The sequence below is a fragment of the Camelina sativa genome, chromosome 13 (genome assembly GCF_000633955.1).
Source record: "Camelina sativa cultivar DH55 chromosome 13, Cs, whole genome shotgun sequence".
Lineage (NCBI taxonomy): Eukaryota > Viridiplantae > Streptophyta > Magnoliopsida > Brassicales > Brassicaceae > Camelina > Camelina sativa.
The window spans coordinates 21,927,308-21,948,259 of NC_025697.1; the positions used below are offsets into that span (position 1 = coordinate 21,927,308).

Sequence of the window (20,952 nt, forward strand, 5' to 3'; positions counted from 1 at the left end):
CTTTGTTTGCCAGTAAACTTAACTTCAATGGGACTAACATTTTTGCCAATAGATCTCATGTTCTGACCAACACCTTCTCTTCCCGGGTTGGCCTTCTCTGGGTAAACACCATCTTTAGGATGCAAATACTGAACCTCACCGTTGGGGAACACTCTGTAGAACTGGTACTTGATCTTGTACTTGGATCTAAGCCTTGTCCCCAAAGCTAAACACTGTTCTTTCCTAGCTAGCTTCAGCAGATTCGGACCTTCCCTCATGATCGCTGCTCCTCCTGTCGGCATCTCAAAGATCTGTTCTTTCGGTGAGTTCCATGTGATAACGTAGAACTCTTCCACCTGTGCTTTCCTTAGGAGTCCACCGGTGCTTCCAGCGAAGATCGGAGACGGTGTGTTTGGGTCTAGCTCCGGTGGCGTGAATCCCACGGGAGCTTCTTTCACGGCGGGGGCTGCAGCGGCGGCGGGGGCGGCGGAGGAATCTTTCTTCTCTGCGCGGATCGAGGTTTTGGTGAAAGAGAGGGATTTGGGACGGTGGGTTGTCGAGAAAAAGTGGAGTTTCTTGGCGCCGGAGGTTGCGGCGGTTGTTATGGCGGAGTTGAAGATCCCGGCGGCTTGGGTTGCCATGTTTTTGTTTCTTTGTTGTATCTAATGAGCAAATTTGGTTAATGGTATGTGTTGGATGAGAAGTAAAGAGATAATATTGTGAAATGAGAAGCTAGAGTTTGTTGGATTAAGTGGATAAGGTGACCAATAGGATTCAACCTTTAGATTTTTCTCTTACCCATCATCTTATTCTTTGCCTATCTGACGTCGTTTTGTCACCTCAAGTGATACTACTGGTGCCTGGTGGTGGATGTGTCGCACCAGATTCTTTAGACTCCTTGTTGTTCCTTTTTTCTTTTTTGTTTGGGTCAACTTTAATTCAAAGACCTGAAGCCCTGAAGCTTATCCGACACATCATTGACCATTTACATGTGTTGGGCCATGGGCTTACATAAATGTAAATTTGGGCTTATCTAGTTAGACTCGTTTCAGGAAGTTCATGAAATAGAGGTCGGATGCAGCTGCAGCATTGCCGCGATTCCTACGGAGTGTCACGCCAACTGGGAATGGGGTTTGAGAAGCATCTGGAACTTGAAGGCAGTTCGGTATCGCTGTCTGACCTGACCACCCTTTCGTTTAATTCCGAGCTGACCGATCTGGGAGATCTTCGCCTGGAATTACGGCGGATCAGCTGGTCACTTTCTGTTCCAGATGATGAAACGGGAGTCGAAGTGCTGGCCATAGCAGGTTGCCGAAGAGTGTGGAAAAATTTGAAGGATCTAAGAAAAAAAACTAGCAAAATAAACAAGCAGCGAGGAAAGTGAACAGAGCAAATACCTTTGGAAGTTTGGCGAAAAGTGAAAATGAGGAGAAAGTAAGATTATTTATAGAGGCAGACGGGCGACAACCCTACGCGTAGTCATTATGACCTACGCGACGTTTCGGCTCCTGATCTGACGGATTCGACGTACGTGACACGCATCATATCGACAGTGAATACCGAAGCGGCGCGGATTTCCGGGAAAATTAATACGATTTCCATATATTTTAGATCGAATATTCTCTTTCTATAGTTTGAACATTCACATTAACATTCGAATATACCGAACTGGGGGGGACTAATTGTTGGTGCGGGAATTAGCACCCCTCGACATACCAATCTAAATCATAAATTAAACCGGTTATCAAAACCCGGGAATTTAACGTCGAGTTGAATTCAACCTTTAAACTAGGGTCCAACAAGATCTTACAGGCCCAGTCCAAGGACGTGAAGCCGACTTCCCATATCGCCTCATGGCCAACCTGAAGAAAAGAAGAAATTTTCCTATTAACAGTTTGATCTATTAGGAAAGTAGACATATTTTGTAATCTAGGAAAGCATATAAATAACGGGGATTCCCCTCCTTGTAAAGCATCCAGCAATTAATACTAAAACCCTAGTTCTTCATTGTTCTTGAGCGAAAAACCCTTACGTCTTCTTCAAGAAATTTCAGTTCTTCTTTGTTCTTAGCTTTGATCGAGTTTATTTGAGAGAGTTCTTTATTGAATTTGTTTCCCCTTTCAAACAAATTCATTGTGTAAAACCAGTTTCTACATATATAAAATGAACTAGATCCTAGTTAACATGTGAAGCAATAAAGGCAGTATACATGGTAATTGTTAGGCAAGCAAAGTATATTGTTGAAACTGCAATGGGAAGGACCTACACCTACATGTGAATTGTTCAGGAATGTGAAATGGATGAAACTGATGTATTAATATGGATTTAGTGTTCTGTATGGAACAGGGGTTCATGATTGGGAACGTGTTTGGATTTTGCTAAGATTCCATCATCTTGACGACCTTGACGAGACAATACTAGACTCGGAATTTGCTCCCTTAGCATCACTGCATCAGATAATGCTGCATTATGTTGATTTTGGTTATTCAAACTAAGCAAAAATGCAAAATTATTCAACCGTAAATGTTTTTCATTTACATGCGGTGTTTTCTTTCTTTTACAACACCTAAATCAACCTAATGTTTACTTATTTCGAAATGTAATGATTGAAAGCATTTATTTGATGGAGTCTCTCTCTCAAAATATTAACTTTCAATATCGCTAATTCGTTTTTTTCTTGCAGTCTCAAATTAACTAGCCACCATTATTATGACGTCTTGCAAGCCTTAAACACTCTGCTTCACCAACTTTTTACACAAATAGTTAAAGTACTCTACTCTTTACTCTTTAGTGCCGCGTAATTGGTGTATGGCCGTACGTTAATAGGGTTTAAAGTTTAAGGTATTGGGTTGGGTGTATATGGCCAAATCACATTATTGTTGCATACATCATGGGTGCAGTGCAGGATGACGAGTATGATAGTACTTTTCATGAAAGATTTAAAAAAAACATTGTTTGGTCAAGGAAAAAACATGTTATCTGTGCGATGTGGCTCAAAAAACATCTTTGATCCCACATGTAGTATTCTTACGTACTTAGATGAAGAACAAAAATCAAAAACTTAATTTATTATAGTTAGTTTCATAATTCCAATTAAATACAAAACATTTCATGGTGACCTAGAAAAAAAACGTTATTATAAGCGAAAGAAATAAATATTGGTTGAGAACTTGAGATAAAGTCCAAAACTACTTCATCAGTTTCAAAGAAAAAGAAAAAAAAAACAAAAAAGTCCAAAACTGCTATAATTTCGAAATGTAAAACTTATGTGTGTAATGTCTCTCCATTTATGTATTGGCCCATACTTTTGCTATTTTTGACCATCAACTCCAAATTGCTTTACACTCTTTGCATATTACCTAACTTTTTTTAGCTTTGTCTCTCGGGGTCCCAATTCAAACCAAACATGTCCATCGCACTATGTCGAGTAATTCGGTTTGGAATTTATTTATGATATTGATTACTAAGTTATCCGTTATCACAAATTGTTCAGAAAAAAATATATACAGGTTATTAGGGCAAGGGGTGTTCGATTCAAATTTAACTAAATAAATCAATTTTACTTTACCTTAACACCATTTTGGATTCTGCTTATATTTTACCAGTTGAAGAAATTTTTTCTCCTGATTTTTATTTTATTTTGGTTTCAATGTTCAAACATTTTGTTTCTTTCTTACGCTTTTATAAGCAGGCATAATGTTTTTTTTTTCATAGTTGTCTAAAGGCAAAATTACTTTAGTCCAACATCAAGATTCTCATTCGTTACTTTGAAGCTCAATCTTTAGATATTATCCTTCCCACAAAATTAGTAGTCCCCTCCCCAAAGTGATTATATATGCTTTCATCGTCGAGATATATATTATTTTAGCCCAACGAGAGAATCTATCTACATAGATATCATAGTGTCTTAATAAGTTGAGTGTTTGATGTCCAAAGAAAAGAGAACAAAACCTATTCATGATCAAGATCATGTGTTCTAAAGTGGAGCTTGTCTCTGCCACACTAAAATTCCTTTTCAAAGGCATGCAAGCCACGACAAACGAAAAAAAAACACATACACACACAACAACAACAAAAAAAAGTAAATTAATTAATCTCTAGAAAAGTGAGAGGTCTTTTTGACATGACAAGTGCATGAGAGCAAGTTTATCGGGGGATTCATATAAGGGGAGTTCTTAATTTTTTTATAAATTAATTGTGTACTGTTTGGAATATAAGAACTCATGATCTCTTAGATAAATTTTTCTCTTTTATTGATAGATTCTTATTTTAGGTCTCTTATTTTTGAAAATATTGTTTTTTAAAATTTTAAAATTTTAAATAGAATAGAAGTGGAATAAATGTGTAAACATTTAAGATTTTATAAAATTAAAAAATATTGCTTTTTAATTAATTTTCAAACATACAAAAATAGAATTATATTTTCTATTTCTGAAAACTTTGAAAACAGAGGTTCATCATCTGTTTTGTTAAAGATTTGTAAATGAGAAACATAGGCAACTAACATGGACCACATATATTACACAAAATGGTGAGAAAACGTTACGGTTTAGCAATATTTGGGATTTCTTGACTATTGTTGTGAAGAAAGAAATAAGTAAATTTTGGTGGAGAGATGTATGGGCAGCCATTTATGTTTTTTGACTACTCTCATTTTTTGTTTTCTCTAACTTATACAAATGAGAATATGCAAACTTGATAACATAATAAGCCCAATAAAACCAACAACTACATGTTTCCTCTTCTTTACAAGCAAAGAGTTTAAAAGAGTTACTGACAAAAGAAGATCATTAGAGTAGAGTATTAAGAGAAGACACTAATTAGGCTGGGGACGAGGGAGATGTTGCATCCAACGAGGGAGAACATACTGGGAAAAGAGGAGATGGTTAGGACCATAAACTGGTATTGCTGTTAAAACTCAAGATGTAACCACCCATACACTTGTTTTTATTGTCTGCAGTTTCCTCCTGAAGCCTAAACGCATGTGTCCTCAAGTTAAACAAGATCAGCATATTGTTGCTCCTGCTCCACAAGTAGATGATCTCAGAGTTCAAAGGATGCATCACCACCGGAAAATAATCGATACCTAACTCGATCAAAGACGCCAAGCTGACTTCCCAAAAGAGCTGCCACTGATGATTTGGTTGAGATAGACAGGTCACGGCTTCCTGAAGAAAGAGCATGTTGCCTGAGGATGATAAATCAATCAGATATCAACACAACACAACAACCAGTAATACGGCATCGTTGTGCTGCGCATGTTCACCAATCTTGAAAAGAGAGGAAAGAAACAAATTACAAGATGATAATGAATCGATGTTGCCCTACAGCCAGAATGCTGGAAAAAAAAATGTTGAAAATCTCCATAGTTGACAGATGGACTGGGGGGATAACGAAGGTATCAAGGAGTTCCTAATCTTACCATAGAATCGTCTACAATCATACAAACCTCATCGAGATCCGCAAGATCCACGATATGGCAACCAAAATCTACACTCGATCACAGCATAAAACTAACACACAAACACCAAATACAACCACATGGAAGAAACAGGTAAAGCGAGAGGAAACCCACCACATTCCCTAGGGCAACGACATTGAGATTAGTAGCCGGCCGTCTAGAAGCAGAGGTCTCATCGGGATCTTCGTCAGCGAGCAGCGACGCCGCTTGTCTTATCGAATCCGAAAGCTGAGACAACTCATCGATCGCCTCCATCGTAACTTNTTTACTTTACCTTAACACCATTTTGGATTCTGCTTATATTTTACCAGTTGAAGAAATTTTTTCTCCTGATTTTTATTTTATTTTGGTTTCAATGTTCAAACATTTTGTTTCTTTCTTACGCTTTTATAAGCAGGCATAATGTTTTTTTTTTCATAGTTGTCTAAAGGCAAAATTACTTTAGTCCAACATCAAGATTCTCATTCGTTACTTTGAAGCTCAATCTTTAGATATTATCCTTCCCACAAAATTAGTAGTCCCCTCCCCAAAGTGATTATATATGCTTTCATCGTCGAGATATATATTATTTTAGCCCAACGAGAGAATCTATCTACATAGATATCATAGTGTCTTAATAAGTTGAGTGTTTGATGTCCAAAGAAAAGAGAACAAAACCTAGTCATGATCAAGATCATGTGTTCTAAAGTGGAGCTTGTCTCTGCCACACTAAAATTCCTTTTCAAAGGCATGCAAGCCACGACAAACGAAAAAAAAACACATACACACACAACAACAACAAAAAAAAGTAAATTAATTAATCTCTAGAAAAGTGAGAGGTCTTTTTGACATGACAAGTGCATGAGAGCAAGTTTATCGGGGGATTCATATAAGGGGAGTTCTTAATTTTTTTATAAATTAATTGTGTACTGTTTGGAATATAAGAACTCATGATCTCTTAGATAAATTTTTCTCTTTTATTGATAGATTCTTATTTTAGGTCTCTTATTTTTGAAAATATTGTTTTTTAAAATTTTAAAATTTTAAATAGAATAGAAGTGGAATAAATGTGTAAACATTTAAGATTTTATAAAATTAAAAAATATTGCTTTTTAATTAATTTTCAAACATACAAAAATAGAATTATATTTTCTATTTCTGAAAACTTTGAAAACAGAGGTTCATCATCTGTTTTGTTAAAGATTTGTAAATGAGAAACATAGGCAACTAACATGGACCACATATATTACACAAAATGGTGAGAAAACGTTACGGTTTAGCAATATTTGGGATTTCTTGACTATTGTTGTGAAGAAAGAAATAAGTAAATTTTGGTGGAGAGATGTATGGGCAGCCATTTATGTTTTTTGACTACTCTCATTTTTTGTTTTCTCTAACTTATACAAATGAGAATATGCAAACTTGATAACATAATAAGCCCAATAAAACCAACAACTACATGTTTCCTCTTCTTTACAAGCAAAGAGTTTAAAAGAGTTACTGACAAAAGAAGATCATTAGAGTAGAGTATTAAGAGAAGACACTAATTAGGCTGGGGACGAGGGAGATGTTGCATCCAACGAGGGAGAACATACTGGGAAAAGAGGAGATGGTTAGGACCATAAACTGGTATTGCTGTTAAAACTCAAGATGTAACCACCCATACACTTGTTTTTATTGTCTGCAGTTTCCTCCTGAAGCCTAAACGCATGTGTCCTCAAGTTAAACAAGATCAGCATATTGTTGCTCCTGCTCCACAAGTAGATGATCTCAGAGTTCAAAGGATGCATCACCACCGGAAAATAATCGATACCTAACTCGATCAAAGACGCCAAGCTGACTTCCCAAAAGAGCTGCCACTGATGATTTGGTTGAGATAGACAGGTCACGGCTTCCTGAAGAAAGAGCATGTTGCCTGAGGATGATAAATCAATCAGATATCAACACAACACAACAACCAGTAATACGGCATCGTTGTGCTGCGCATGTTCACCAATCTTGAAAAGAGAGGAAAGAAACAAATTACAAGATGATAATGAATCGATGTTGCCCTACAGCCAGAATGCTGGAAAAAAAAATGTTGAAAATCTCCATAGTTGACAGATGGACTGGGGGGATAACGAAGGTATCAAGGAGTTCCTAATCTTACCATAGAATCGTCTACAATCATACAAACCTCATCGAGATCCGCAAGATCCACGATATGGCAACCAAAATCTACACTCGATCACAGCATAAAACTAACACACAAACACCAAATACAACCACATGGAAGAAACAGGTAAAGCGAGAGGAAACCCACCACATTCCCTAGGGCAACGACATTGAGATTAGTAGCCGGCCGTCTAGAAGAAGAGGTCTCATCGGGATCTTCGTCAGCGAGCAGCGACGCCGCTTGTCTCATCGAATCCGAAAGCTGAGACAACTCATCGATCGCCTCCATCGTCGTAACTTCCACAGCGAATCGAGGTAGAATAGAGTACGAGATCTGGACGAAGAAAGGAAACAGCTAAATCCGACGAGAACCAATATCGGTAGCCAGGTGCGGTAGATTTTTCCGGTGATGGGGTTACCGGAATTTCGAATTCGGTGGCGACGGTGCTAAGCTAGGATTTGTTTTTTTCTTTTGTGTGTTTGTGTGTCTTCGTCGGGGAGAGAAAGGGCGAAGACGGGTCATATAACTTAACACATAAGCACGTAAGCATTTAACAAAATTTTCAAATTACATAAATGTTGAAAATTATTAAGTGGTTTTTTCTTTTTTTTCATAAATATTGAAAAATAGCATAAATGTTGGAATTTTTTTTTTCTTTTTGATAATCCTATCGTCATTACAAATGTGAAAGCGTAATACATAAACAAATGTGGATGCGTAATATACATAAATTAACACATTCTTTTTTGGTATCATCAAAAACATTCTCATCGGCTAAATCTGTTCAAGTTAAAATAAAGTAAGTGAATCTGTGAACGTGGTACAAGAATTTGTATCATCGAATGAGGCTTTGCGTATATCTTTTCAAATGAACCAATGGTCAACACCACTTAGTAATCCTGATGTGGGAGGCTGTACCATTTAGAATGTACCACCAAATTTTGGTATTGGGCTAATTGTTTGTGCATAAATTTGTGTATTCGCATTCATTTTGTAGTTTTTATATATGTTAAAGACAGTTGACGAGAAAACGAGCATCAGAAAAAAAAAAATTGAAAGATCTTTTTCGAAAACGATTAAGAATAATTTTTATATATATTTAATTACTCACAGCATGATATATATATATATATATATATAAGTTAGAATAATGTAAAGAAACACCCACAAAATATATATATATATATATATATATGTATATATATGTATATATATATTAAGATAACTCGCGAATATGTAATACGGAAAAACACTTACCGCATAGTTAAAAGTGGGTATAAAAATGTCATTATCACATGCATCTAATGTTTTTTTTTGTCAATCATTGGATCACAACTGGCCGGCCCATTAGCCAAATTCCTACATTCGTAGGAAGCGGGACTCGATCCCTGGTGTGATGGTGTACTAAGGTCACTTCACACATGCATCTAATGTTTATGTACAAAATATATCATCTCAATATTCAGTTAAACCGTATACAAGTGCAAGCTTCTATGATGTACATTAGGGTTCACTTGTGTAGCTAATGGTTCATCTCATCTAGTCATCTAGAGACCTAGCAAATGCAATGTTTCGCTAAAATGTACTTAATTATTTCTAAGATAGAGGAGCACAAACCACCAAACCACACAATAGGATGCAATGCTTCAATTCAAGCATGCCAAAACTAAGAATATAGGATAAGAAAATTCATTTTCTTATGTCCTTAGAACTTCGTGAAACGTTCAACGTTGAANGATTACGAAAAATCTCGTATCACACTGTAATCCCAACACATAAGAGCCTCAAGAACTCTCAGATTTCAGAAACGAAACTGGTTACAACTAATCGCTGTTTCAAAACCCTTGATTAGAAGAAACCCTGAACCCTGAACACATAAGAGCCTCAAGAACTCTCCGATTCCAATCTCGTCTGATTCCATCTCCAACGATTCCGACCGATTCAATCTCCTCGGATTGAGAGGTTCACAAGAGAGAGCAAGAAAAAGAACAACGATCGGGCCAAAAAATTTTTTGTTCTCAATAAAACTCTTTATCCAATCATGCACTGACACGTAAGCGCCTCTTATATGAAAACAAAGTATGCTATATAAGAGGAGCTCTTTTTTTTTTTTTTTCTTTCTGATTTATTTTTTCTCCTACTTTTTCTTAAAACTCCTCTTAAAACCTCTCTTACAACCCCCGATAATCAATGCTCTGAGTACTCTAATAAGAGTCTTTCGCTCTTATTAACAAACCCCACTATAATCACTTCTTATGTTTCTTCAGCAAATTAAATCACATTAATTGAGATTATGGCCATCTCATATATAACTATTTCTGTAGAGTTACAAAAAAATTTCAATGCTTTTATAACAAGAAATAAGGTTACATATATATCACTACAAAGGAAATCATAACTTTTGAGCTCATATTCATAGGTCAAATTCTGGTGAATCTTTTATAACTTTTTTTTACTATAAAAAAAATATAGATGGTGCATTTTTTATCAATAAGACTTAGAAAACGTTGGACCACTCTAAAACTAGTATGTAAACTATATATAAAAGTCTGAAACTGATCAAAGCAAAATGAAGAAGTCAGACTTTAGATCATACGTTGCATCTAGAGTCTATATTAAGTACACAATATATAAAAGAAGAGGTTGGGCTATTCATTCATATATGTATAAAAAATGGAGCCGAATAGGTACTCCAAGGTTTCGTTTGTACTGTACATATGATCTAATTTTTTCCTCCTTCTCTATATGAATATAACTCATTTTTCATGCATCTATGGATCCACTGATTAAATTAGTGAATATATGATGATGATGATGATGATGTTACAAGACTTTTTGAAACAAGACTTTGGAGATGTGAGTTTGGAGATGATCGCCACATGTAGCAGAGTAGTAAAATGCTTTTGCTACATCAAGAAACGTGATGCCGACGTCACGGAATGTGTCACTCTCCGACAATGCTAACTCAACCATTTGCTCCATCTCCTTCTCCATACTCTTTATTATTGTCTTCTCCTTCTCATCGTTTCTCCTTGCCTGCATTAAGACAATTAATAATTGATTAGACTCTAACCGATAACATCGAATGGATCATCAATAATGAACCAGTAACATCCAGTAGACCAATCCTTTGGTCCGGTCCACCGCACAAGCAAAAAGAAAGTTGTGGATGTGTATTATCCTATTTAATTATTCGACCGAATTTTAGAAGAAAAAAAAACGAAAGTAATCAATTAAAGGAATACTAAAAGCCCTGTTGGCGCATACCGTGGGAATAAAAGCAGTTCTAAAATATACTATAAAATGAGTAAACATTTTACTATCATAGTTATTTCAAATAAAAAAAATGTCTGAAGTTTAAAGTTAATTACTAACATAACCATTACTAATATACTAACCTTAAAGTATTGGCGAGGAAGACAGATACGATTGATGATTTCNAGAGTCTATATTAAGTACACAATATATAAAAGAAGAGGTTGGGCTATTCATTCATATATGTATAAAAAATGGAGCCGAATAGGTACTCCAAGGTTTCGTTTGTACTGTACATATGATCTAATTTTTTCCTCCTTCTCTATATGAATATAACTCATTTTTCATGCATCTATGGATCCACTGATTAAATTAGTGAATATATGATGATGATGATGATGATGTTACAAGACTTTTTGAAACAAGACTTTGGAGATGTGAGTTTGGAGATGATCGCCACATGTAGCAGAGTAGTAAAATGCTTTTGCTACATCAAGAAACGTGATGCCGACGTCACGGAATGTGTCACTCTCCGACAATGCTAACTCAACCATTTGCTCCATCTCCTTCTCCATACTCTTTATTATTGTCTTCTCCTTCTCATCGTTTCTCCTTGCCTGCATTAAGACAATTAATAATTGATTAGACTCTAACCGATAACATCGAATGGATCATCAATAATGAACCAGTAACATCCAGTAGACCAATCCTTTGGTCCGGTCCACCGCACAAGCAAAAAGAAAGTTGTGGATGTGTATTATCCTATTTAATTATTCGACCGAATTTTAGAAGAAAAAAAAACGAAAGTAATCAATTAAAGGAATACTAAAAGCCCTGTTGGCGCATACCGTGGGAATAAAAGCAGTTCTAAAATATACTATAAAATGAGTAAACATTTTACTATCATAGTTATTTCAAATAAAAAAAATGTCTGAAGTTTAAAGTTAATTACTAACATAACCATTACTAATATACTAACCTTAAAGTATTGGCGAGGAAGACAGATACGATTGATGATTTCCGCGAGACGAACGAAGTGAGGATGAGAGAAGAAGCTAGTTTGGTCATTGCTGTTCATCAGAATTACCATCTTCACCATGAGCTCTCCTACTTCTCCTTCATCTCCCTTTATTTTCCATTTCTCCATCCACTCTCCCCACTATACATAATAGTAAGTTAACTGATAAATTAATCATACACTTAATATTTATAGATGCATAAATATGGAACATTTTTTTAGTCATAATGATATACCCTAGGCCCTAAATATACTCTTCTATTTGCTTAATTTTATATATATTTTATTTTAAAAATACACTAACTTAAAATACGAGAGAAAAAAAAATGAGAGCGAGACGTACCGATTGATAAAGGAGATTGTTAACGTCACGGCCATGAGACATGAAAAGATCAAAAGACATTTGATTCAAAGTTCCGATTAAGATTCCGACGACAAGCCGACTCGCCTGAAAGCTTCCTGGTCGGTCCAATCTCATGCTCCTGATTTCACATCCATTTATAATATAGACAAAATAGTCAATCAGCCGTTTCTACCAGAGCTTTCTTTCTTCTCCAAACTTCCCTTCAAATTTAAGTTTTTTGAAAGATATATTTTTTTTTTCTGCTATAAGGAAAATATTATATTCTACACACATAAATCTCAAATTTACTTTTTCGTTCGTGGTATTGGAACTTTCAAATCTTACAGTTTCGAGCCTTTCGGCCTCCAGATGTTTTTTGTTTTGTTGTTATACACGTCACGTATTTTGATCCTTATCGAATGAGAGAATTGATATCTTTAATCCTAACCAATAAAAAAGAAATATATTCTAGTGAAGTTTATATCTATTTGGCAGAAAATGCCATATATATTGAAAAAATTGTCTGCACATCACCAGTGCGATGAAACTGACAGTTTTATTTCTTCTAATTTAGGTCAAATGAACTTATCTTTCTTTTTTCTTTTTTAATTCTCTTTAATTAATTGGCGATTTTTTTTTTCACAGCTTGGCTTTTTCTTCCGCAAAACAAACAGTACCCTAACGAATAGGGTTAAACGTAAAACCACAAGACTTAAAAAATTTACAAAAGCTGCTCAGTGGTTGTATGCTACTACAATTTCTTTTTTACTCACATTGATATATATATGTGCGATCCTAGCTAACTATATTATTAAAAATTAATTAAGTAGACAAAATATGTAATTTACGTACCTGTCATTGAAGTGATGATGATCACTTCGTCGAGCATTGGCAATATATTTATGAAACTGGTCGGAGAAGCTTCTTCTGGAGTCAGAGGATTTTCCAAAAGAAGAAGAAATGGCTTTAACCAATACACTTGACTTAGCCCAAATCATTCTCTCATGTGACCTTTCTGATTCAAAGATAGTTGCAGCCGCTAAGTAGTAACACTCGAGAACCTCACTCCTGCTCACCCCACACTCATTTAACCTATTATCTTCATACCACCTGCGTACAAATTTACACTATCTTATATTATATAATACATATATATATATATATATATGAAGATGAAAAATAATATAAATGTGTGGTTTCTTTTGAAGATACGTTTACGTGTTTTCAGCCACTATTCAAATTGACATTTTATAAAAAAAATTATTGCAGTATCAAGCAAATCAAGGCATTGTTGTTCCACTTTATTAACGTAATACTTAGCAAAAAACAAAAAATTTAACAAATTAACAATATATCCAACAACCATTTAGAGCCTTACTTATCGTAAAAAAATGAAGAGTGAAGATGGTATTACTTTTGGAATGTGTCCCATTCGAGCTGATGCAGAGCTTGGCAATTGTTGTAATCTTGTTTTGCTAATTCCAGATATTCATTATTGTTCACGTATGGCATCCTACATTGTCCACCATCGTTATTGATTAGATTAATGTATCTAGCTCATAGTTAAATAAGAAACAAAATAAAGATTACAACTACCGAATATTTTTTGTTAAATACAGAAAAAAAACACACCAACATGTAAGTTAGATATTTGCAATTGATTTGCTTCATATCCAGATTAAACTCACCTAGGTCTTTTAAAAAAGCAGATGACCAAAATACCCTTATCTCGCAAAAATATACATGGTCAGCTCATGCATGCATCTTAACATTTAGTGCAACTGTGCAATGCATTTTGTTTTGGATTCATATGGTCCATATATGCAAAATTATTTAGTTTTTCCAAAATCTAAAAATAAGAAGTACTGTACCTATAGAGGGTCTTGCCAATCCAAACGTCGTTTTCTCCACCATATTGATCAATATAGAATCTCGTCTCTACTCGAGGCAAGCTTGCGTACCATGGAATCTCTAAGGCAAGCCCAATCTATCAGGCAAAAGAAAAAAAAATATCAAGATAAGAAAACCAAATAAGCAAAAAAGGCCAAACACGCTTTGTCGTATTGCTTCTCCATCAGACGAACCCAAAACGGCATGCAGTGCGTATGTGTTAATATTAATTTTTTTTGGAACCATTAGTAATATAATGTGTGTTTTGGTCTTATATTACATGTACGTACCTCGCCTGGTAGGTCTTTCATTATAATCCACTTATCAAGCAACTCGTCTCTCTCTCGTTTATCTTGTAGATAATTATAAGAGAATTCTTTGGCGTTTTTCAATATCTCATCCCTTGGAAACGCCAATTGCGATGCCCGGTACAGATTGAACATACCGGTCACCGCTTGGTTTGATTGCCCCACAAAGCAGAAAAACTCTCCTTCTTTCTCAAAGTTCTTGAATACATCTAAAATTCAACTTTTATCAGGAATTTCACATTATGAAAGAACGCGTTGATTTGTCTTGGTTAAGAATAAATAACGAATTAAAAAATATGAGTTTCTACCCGCGGAAACTTGGTATCCATGAAGTCTTAAGAGCCTAAATGCCATGGCTGNACTCGTCTCTACTCGAGGCAAGCTTGCGTACCATGGAATCTCTAAGGCAAGCCCAATCTATCAGGCAAAAGAATAAAAATATCAAGATAAGAAAACCAAATAAGCAAGAAAGGCCAAACACGCTTTGTCGTATTGCTTCTCCATCAGACGAACCCAAAACGGCATGCAGTGCGTATGTGTTAATATTAATGTTTTTTTGGAACCATTAGTAATATAATGTGTGTTTTGGTCTTATATTACATGTACGTACCTCGCCTGGTAGGTCTTTCATTATAATCCACTTATCAAGCAACTCGTCTCTCTCTCGTTTATCTTGTAGATAATTATAAGAGAATTCTTTGGCGTTTTTCAATATCTCATCCCTTGGAAACGCCAATTGCGATGCCCGGTACAGATTGAACATACCGGTCACCGCTTGGTTTGATTGCCCCACAAAGCAGAAAAACTCTCCTTCTTTCTCAAAGTTCTTGAATACATCTAAAATTCAACTTTTGTCAGGAATTTCACATTATGAAATAACGTTAATTTGTCTTGGTTAAGAATAAATAACCAATTAAAAAATATGAGTTTTTACCTGCGGAAACTTGGTATCCATGAAGTCTTAAGAGCCTAAATGCCATGGCTGTATCGTCGATGTCTTGGACATGGGAACATCTAGCCCAACATATGCCTTCGTCTGTCCAATATCTGATATTTAATCATCATCATCATTAGAGTTAACACTAGTTTGGTATACAAATGAAATTATATATATTTATACGAATTAACGTTTTTAAAAACCTGTGAACATAGTCTAGACACTCTTTAATCTCTTCTTCAAAGTATCTCGATATCCCTAACCGTTGTAGCCGATCCACTATCCATATGTGCTCGAAAAGATCCACAGGGAAGACATTGGGAACTGAACAAAATAAAAGAATAATTTAAACAGAAGTAGTAATAAAAAAGTATATATTATGCTGTATCATGCGCGCACAACATACTACTGTAAAGTATATAACTTCATAGATAAATAATAGGACTAGTTAACAAACCTCCTCCATCGAAACGTTTGACGGCATTTCGTAAATACCCGAGGCAGTTACTGTCTCGGGTCTGCATGAATGCGAAAGCCGTAGAAGAAGGAGAGAAGAGGAAAGACCCGTCTTGAGATTGAAGTTTTAAGAGCTTCTCCCAATCTAAGTCACGCATACCCTCTAAACTATGCAACAATGTTGTTGGTATCTTGTGCATTATCTCTTTCGGTATCCTACAAAAAGATCTCACAAAATCAGTTCATATCCTAGTCTATATATATTACGTATGCAAATATATCATCGTATAATTCTTTTGTTGGCTTTGAGTGAAGTACATTGGACCCATATATAATAATATACACTCAAATATATATTCATATATATAAAAATAGAATGTTCAGTTAATATATATATTTGGGCCAACACACGAACCTTGTTAGCTTTAGCTCTTTCTTGGCGTATATATCTTTTAAGACGGGAGAATCGTACGGTACATCAATGTCTAATTCTCGAGCTATCTCAAGTAACGATGGGAATGCTACTTCGAATCCGATAGGCATATGCTCATCGTCTTCTTCTTCGAGCTTCCCGATATTATCCCGAAAAAACGTGATTCCTGAACTAGCCATTAATTATATATACATCAAAACAATGCATAGTTGATATAAAAAAAATGTCAAATAATTTCGAACCTAATATTTTTGAAAGTTTAAAAGGAAAAAGAAAAAAACCTTTCAACAAAAGATTGATGTTATAACTCGACTTAACTTATAGCTATTTAAACAACGTATACTTTCTTTTTAGGCCACTACAAAAAAAGTTTGATTTTTGCATAAAGTGAAGATTTTTTTTTAATATCTTTTTTTTTGGTGTGTTTCTTGTATTTCGAAAAAAATAAATAAATAACCTTTGTGGCATTGACGAGGAAAGAGATTCCATGATCTTAGAGCAACGACGCATGCAAGTGTATTGATGAGACGATCATGATAAGAGAAGAGATAAGCATCACCCCAAGATCCATCAGAGAGTTGGTTACCGGCGATCCATTTCACGGCAGAGGGAAATGCCGGAGTTTTATCTCCGGCGTCTATTAATGCCACCCAAGCTGTATCATAAGCCGATATCGTAATTTCACCGTCATTTAAGTTTCTCAAAATAGATTTCACACTCTTCACTGTTTCTTCGATTGCAATATTCCTACTTCCAATAATAATCTACAATTTCAAATTCAAGAAAGAAAGAAAAAAGAAGTAATCAGCGCATACTATATCATGACAGTGTTTGAATTCAAACCATGATATGAATAATTTCATGCGTGTATATATATATATAGTTTGTCGGTGTAAACATAAGAACTATTTTCTGATGGAATATAAAGCCATAACTCGGGGGAAAATGTATAAATCAAGGTAAAATGAATAGGTAAGAATTTAGCAAAATTCATTATTGTGGTTGTAATTATTAGTGACAAGAACATTATAGCAAAAAAAAATCCTATTACCTGAGGAGCATCTTCTCCTTGAATCTCTTGCCAGTGTATTAGAGGTAGATCATGTTGAAGCTCCTGATAATGAACGTATTCTAGACACACATACAAAAAAAAACATATAAGTTTTTAAGTGATCTTATATAAAAAGATATTTAAAGACTTGGAGTACTTGAGATTTTATGAAAAGTAGACCTTGAGTTCGAAGGTTTGAAGTTGAAGAATATATGGAACCGCATCTGGTTTTGTTTCTAGCGACATTGAGAGGAGACCCTGTTCAAAGTGAGGAGGTTAGAAAAAAAAAAGTATTAATAAAATAATTTGCTTACTACTACTATGTTAAAAAAATAAAATAAAAATAACTAGTTTGGTCGTGAAAACATTAGTTTATTTAGGCTTCCAAAGGAGATCTTTGTGTGTATGTGTTGGCGATGCAATAATAAATAATAAGATACGAGGTCAATCCATTCGCTAATGAGTACTACTAGATTCTCTAAACGTACATTCTTTATAGTATAATAGTTAATTAATTCATATTGAAAAGCTTCTTATATCATCATATCATATACTACTAATATAAAACAGAGTAACACACATAAAATAGGAAAATTGTACATTCTTTCGAAAAACGAAAAATGATACTACTATTGTTTTGTTTTTGTAAAACATTTACTTTGTTTTTTGTAAAAACAGAGAAAAGCCCCATTTTCGTATTTGAGTCAAAGAACCCCAAATTTCGAAGAAAAGAACAAATCGAATTTTTGGGAAACAAAGAAAAGAAAAAAAAAACAGAGAGAATTTTGGAGAGTAGTTAATGATTCTATAATGCTTTGGAGAAAGAGAAAAGAGAGGAAGAGGAGAGTTCATTGATGATGATGATGATGAGACATACCTCACGCGTGTGTACTAAGAGAGAACATAAAAACAGAGTCATCACTCTCTCTATTTTTGTTTTGTTCTCTAGGGAAAACCAAAAAAAAAAGCCCGAAATCAAAACTTTTTTGGTTTTTTGTATGGAAAACTCAGTCAAAGAACGGATCATGATTAAACCCACAAGTGAAAATTTTGATTACTAAACTCATCATTAGATAACAAAAGTTTTGAGACTAGGATGATAGATAACATAGTATAAACGAAAAAAGAAAACTCTGTTTTTGTGTTTGTGTGATCGTATGTGACTACTACTGACAAGATAGAGAGAGAAAGAGATCACTCACCTGAGATCTTAAGGAAACAAGAAGAGAGAGAAGACCAAGTAGAAGATATTGTTGTTGGGGTACTGAGAAAGTTGGTACTTGGAATAGAGTTAAGACCATGATACTGATGAAGATACGACATACTCTTTCCTCTGTTTCTCTCAAAAATACTTAGTGATGAAGAAGAAAAGAAAACTTAATGAGTAATAGATGAAAAGAAGAAATTGAGATACTACTAGAGAGAAAAAAAAAAAAAAAAAATNTTTCAAGTACCCATAATCTCACGATTTTTTTTTTTCCTTTTTTCACATCTTAAGATTCTAGTTTCTCTCTATATTTTTTACATTTTTCAAATATTCCTTACTTGTTTATCATTTATAGGAATTGATAAAAATATTGATTAGAGCTACAATTTCCTCTATTTTGAAATTTGATCAACAATATTCACATAGAGATGAGTCTAAGGGCGTGGTATTGGTTTGAGATTTAGTGGGAGTTATTGGTTTAAAATTTGAATAGAATTTTAAAGATTTTAAATGTTATGTAGAATCTGTTGTTATTTGATCAAGATTTTGTTAAAGTCTGTTAAAGTTTAGTGTTATTAGTTTATGATTTGTAAAAAGTCATTTAAAATCTTAACAAATCTGAGTTATTGGATTCAGACTTTTATAAAGTCATTAAAAGTTTTATGTTGTTCAATTAAAACAAAAGAATCTAGGATTGTTAATGAGTTCAATTATTATGTTATTGGTTCATGATTTTAGACATTTTCTTTACAAAATAAAGTCATGGAAAGTATCACAAAAATACAGAGATTGTTTGGAGAACTTTACAAGATTTTAGAAAACTAATCAACAAAACTCTCTAGCAATATTTAAAAATCTTTCACTTATTCACTTTTAATGATTTTGTTGAACTCTTCAAAAATCTTCATAAATCTCAAACCAATATCACCCCCTTATGAAGAGAGTTTTTTGTAAGGAGCGATTTCTACGCCGGTTGTCTCGTCGAAATTATGGGGTTCCGGTGAAATCGTTTTCTGTGGATCCTATGTGAGGATCGAGAATCCGGGTGTGATCGTTTCAAATATTTTCATAAGTTAATATTTTATTAATTTATCGATAAATTAACAATTATTAATTAATTTATCGATAAATAAAAATCTCTATAAATTAATAAAATTTAATGGTTTCGGTATTATTAATTTATGAAGGTTTTACTGTATACACTATCTTCCTTAAGACTTTTGACATATATAACTATATAAGCATGGCAAATAACGGTAAAAAACAAGTAAATAAATATAGCGTTGGTAAATGTTTCAACCTTTTCAAACACCATTTGCGAATTGATAAGTATCAAAAAGTAACTATTTGATTCGGCTACACTCCTTGACTTCATGAATTTACAGTTTGAAAATGAAAAAAGCAACAACTCTCTTTGTAAAATTGCGAAAACTTTATAGGAACATCATTGGATTTAAGCCTAGATAATGGAAGATCAATCCTTTTAGATTATTGGGCCTAAGAGTCTAACAAAGCCCATGAGATGTCATCGTAATAGCTACAGATAGATCTAAAAAGGGGATAAGGGGTTATAGAAATTTTTAATTTTGGACTTTTAACTTTTTTTGTTTCTGTATCGGAGTTCTCATCAGCGATGTTTGCACAGTTAGCGCCATCGCCGTCTCCTTCTCCGGCGAATCTACGCCACTTCGTTCAAGGTCGAAGCTTCCGAAAGTGTACTTACGCCGTCTCCGCTTCTCTTCCCACTGCAAATTCTTCTCGTCCACCACCAATTCAGGCAAAAACATACTCCAATTCAATTGTACTTGGTGCCCTCTTCGTTATCTGAATTGAAATTGAGAAGAGTTGGAAACTTTGGTTTACAGATTGTTGGAGGAAAAGATTCGAATTTGGATGTCACAAGAAAGGATGATTCATCTGGGTTCAAATTAGAGGCAAATGAGGATGAAATTGATTGGATGAATCTAGAATCTGATATTCGTCTATGGACTAGAGCATTACGCCCTGTTCAGGTATTATTGTATCGAAAAGTTTTGTTCTTTTTGGAGTGTGAATTTGTTGGATTGTTGTTGTTTACTCTGTGTGTGTGTGTGGCTGTTGATTTAAACAGTGGTATCCAGGACACATAATGAAAACTGAAAAGGAACTTAGGGAACAGCTTAAGCTTATGGATGTTGTGATTGAAGTCCGAGATGCTAGGATTCCTTTATCTACCACTCATCCAAAGGTTAGTGTTCTTCTATCCGGTTTTTAGAGTATGATTGTTTTGCTAGTTGTATTGCTTCTTGTGGTGGGAAAGCTATAACTTATATTGGTTTTTGGGTTAGCATTGTTTAAGTTAGCATTTCATTAGTGGAGAGAAACGTATACTTGAGTGTTTTTTAAGAGGGGAAGTAGAAATTTTTGTGTCTCCTGGTACGAAAAGTTTTCATTGGAATAGTTTTTTTGTTATATTGGCTTTGGGGTACACTCAATCTCTC

At 34.6% G+C, this 20,952-nt stretch overlaps 3 protein-coding genes across 3 annotated transcripts in view; 1 reads left to right on the forward strand and 2 right to left on the reverse strand.

Moving 5' to 3' along the window:
• Window positions 6–680, reverse strand: LOC104738483 (photosystem I reaction center subunit II-1, chloroplastic-like; the record flags this gene model as incomplete). Its single annotated transcript, XM_010458649.2, has 1 exon — window positions 6–680. A coding segment is annotated over exon 1 (615 nt), but the record flags the coding sequence as incomplete, so codon positions are not given.
• Window positions 11,062–18,667, reverse strand: LOC104737446 (ent-copalyl diphosphate synthase, chloroplastic). The gene is made up of 15 exons (XM_010457620.1): window positions 18,468–18,667; window positions 17,446–17,523; window positions 17,266–17,345; window positions 16,672–16,978; window positions 16,197–16,380; window positions 15,783–15,997; window positions 15,529–15,649; window positions 15,323–15,435; window positions 14,999–15,225; window positions 14,062–14,177; window positions 13,605–13,703; window positions 13,043–13,300; window positions 12,191–12,329; window positions 11,809–11,988; window positions 11,062–11,446 (listed from the first exon to the last, which is right to left on the reverse strand). The coding sequence occupies exons 1-15, from the start codon at window positions 18,586–18,588 to the stop codon at window positions 11,234–11,236; spliced, it is 2,451 nt and encodes an 816-aa protein (XP_010455922.1). The 5' UTR covers window positions 18,589–18,667; the 3' UTR covers window positions 11,062–11,233.
• LOC104737447 (DAR GTPase 3, chloroplastic) overlaps window positions 20,052–20,952 on the forward strand; it is a 5,170-nt gene continuing 4,269 nt past the window's right edge. Inside the window, exons 1-3 of the mRNA XM_010457622.1 lie at window positions 20,052–20,249; window positions 20,338–20,484; window positions 20,583–20,699. Of these exons, the coding sequence (XP_010455924.1) occupies window positions 20,106–20,249; window positions 20,338–20,484; window positions 20,583–20,699 (408 nt within the window). The 5' untranslated portion in view covers window positions 20,052–20,105. The remainder of the gene's footprint in view (window positions 20,250–20,337; window positions 20,485–20,582; window positions 20,700–20,952) is intronic.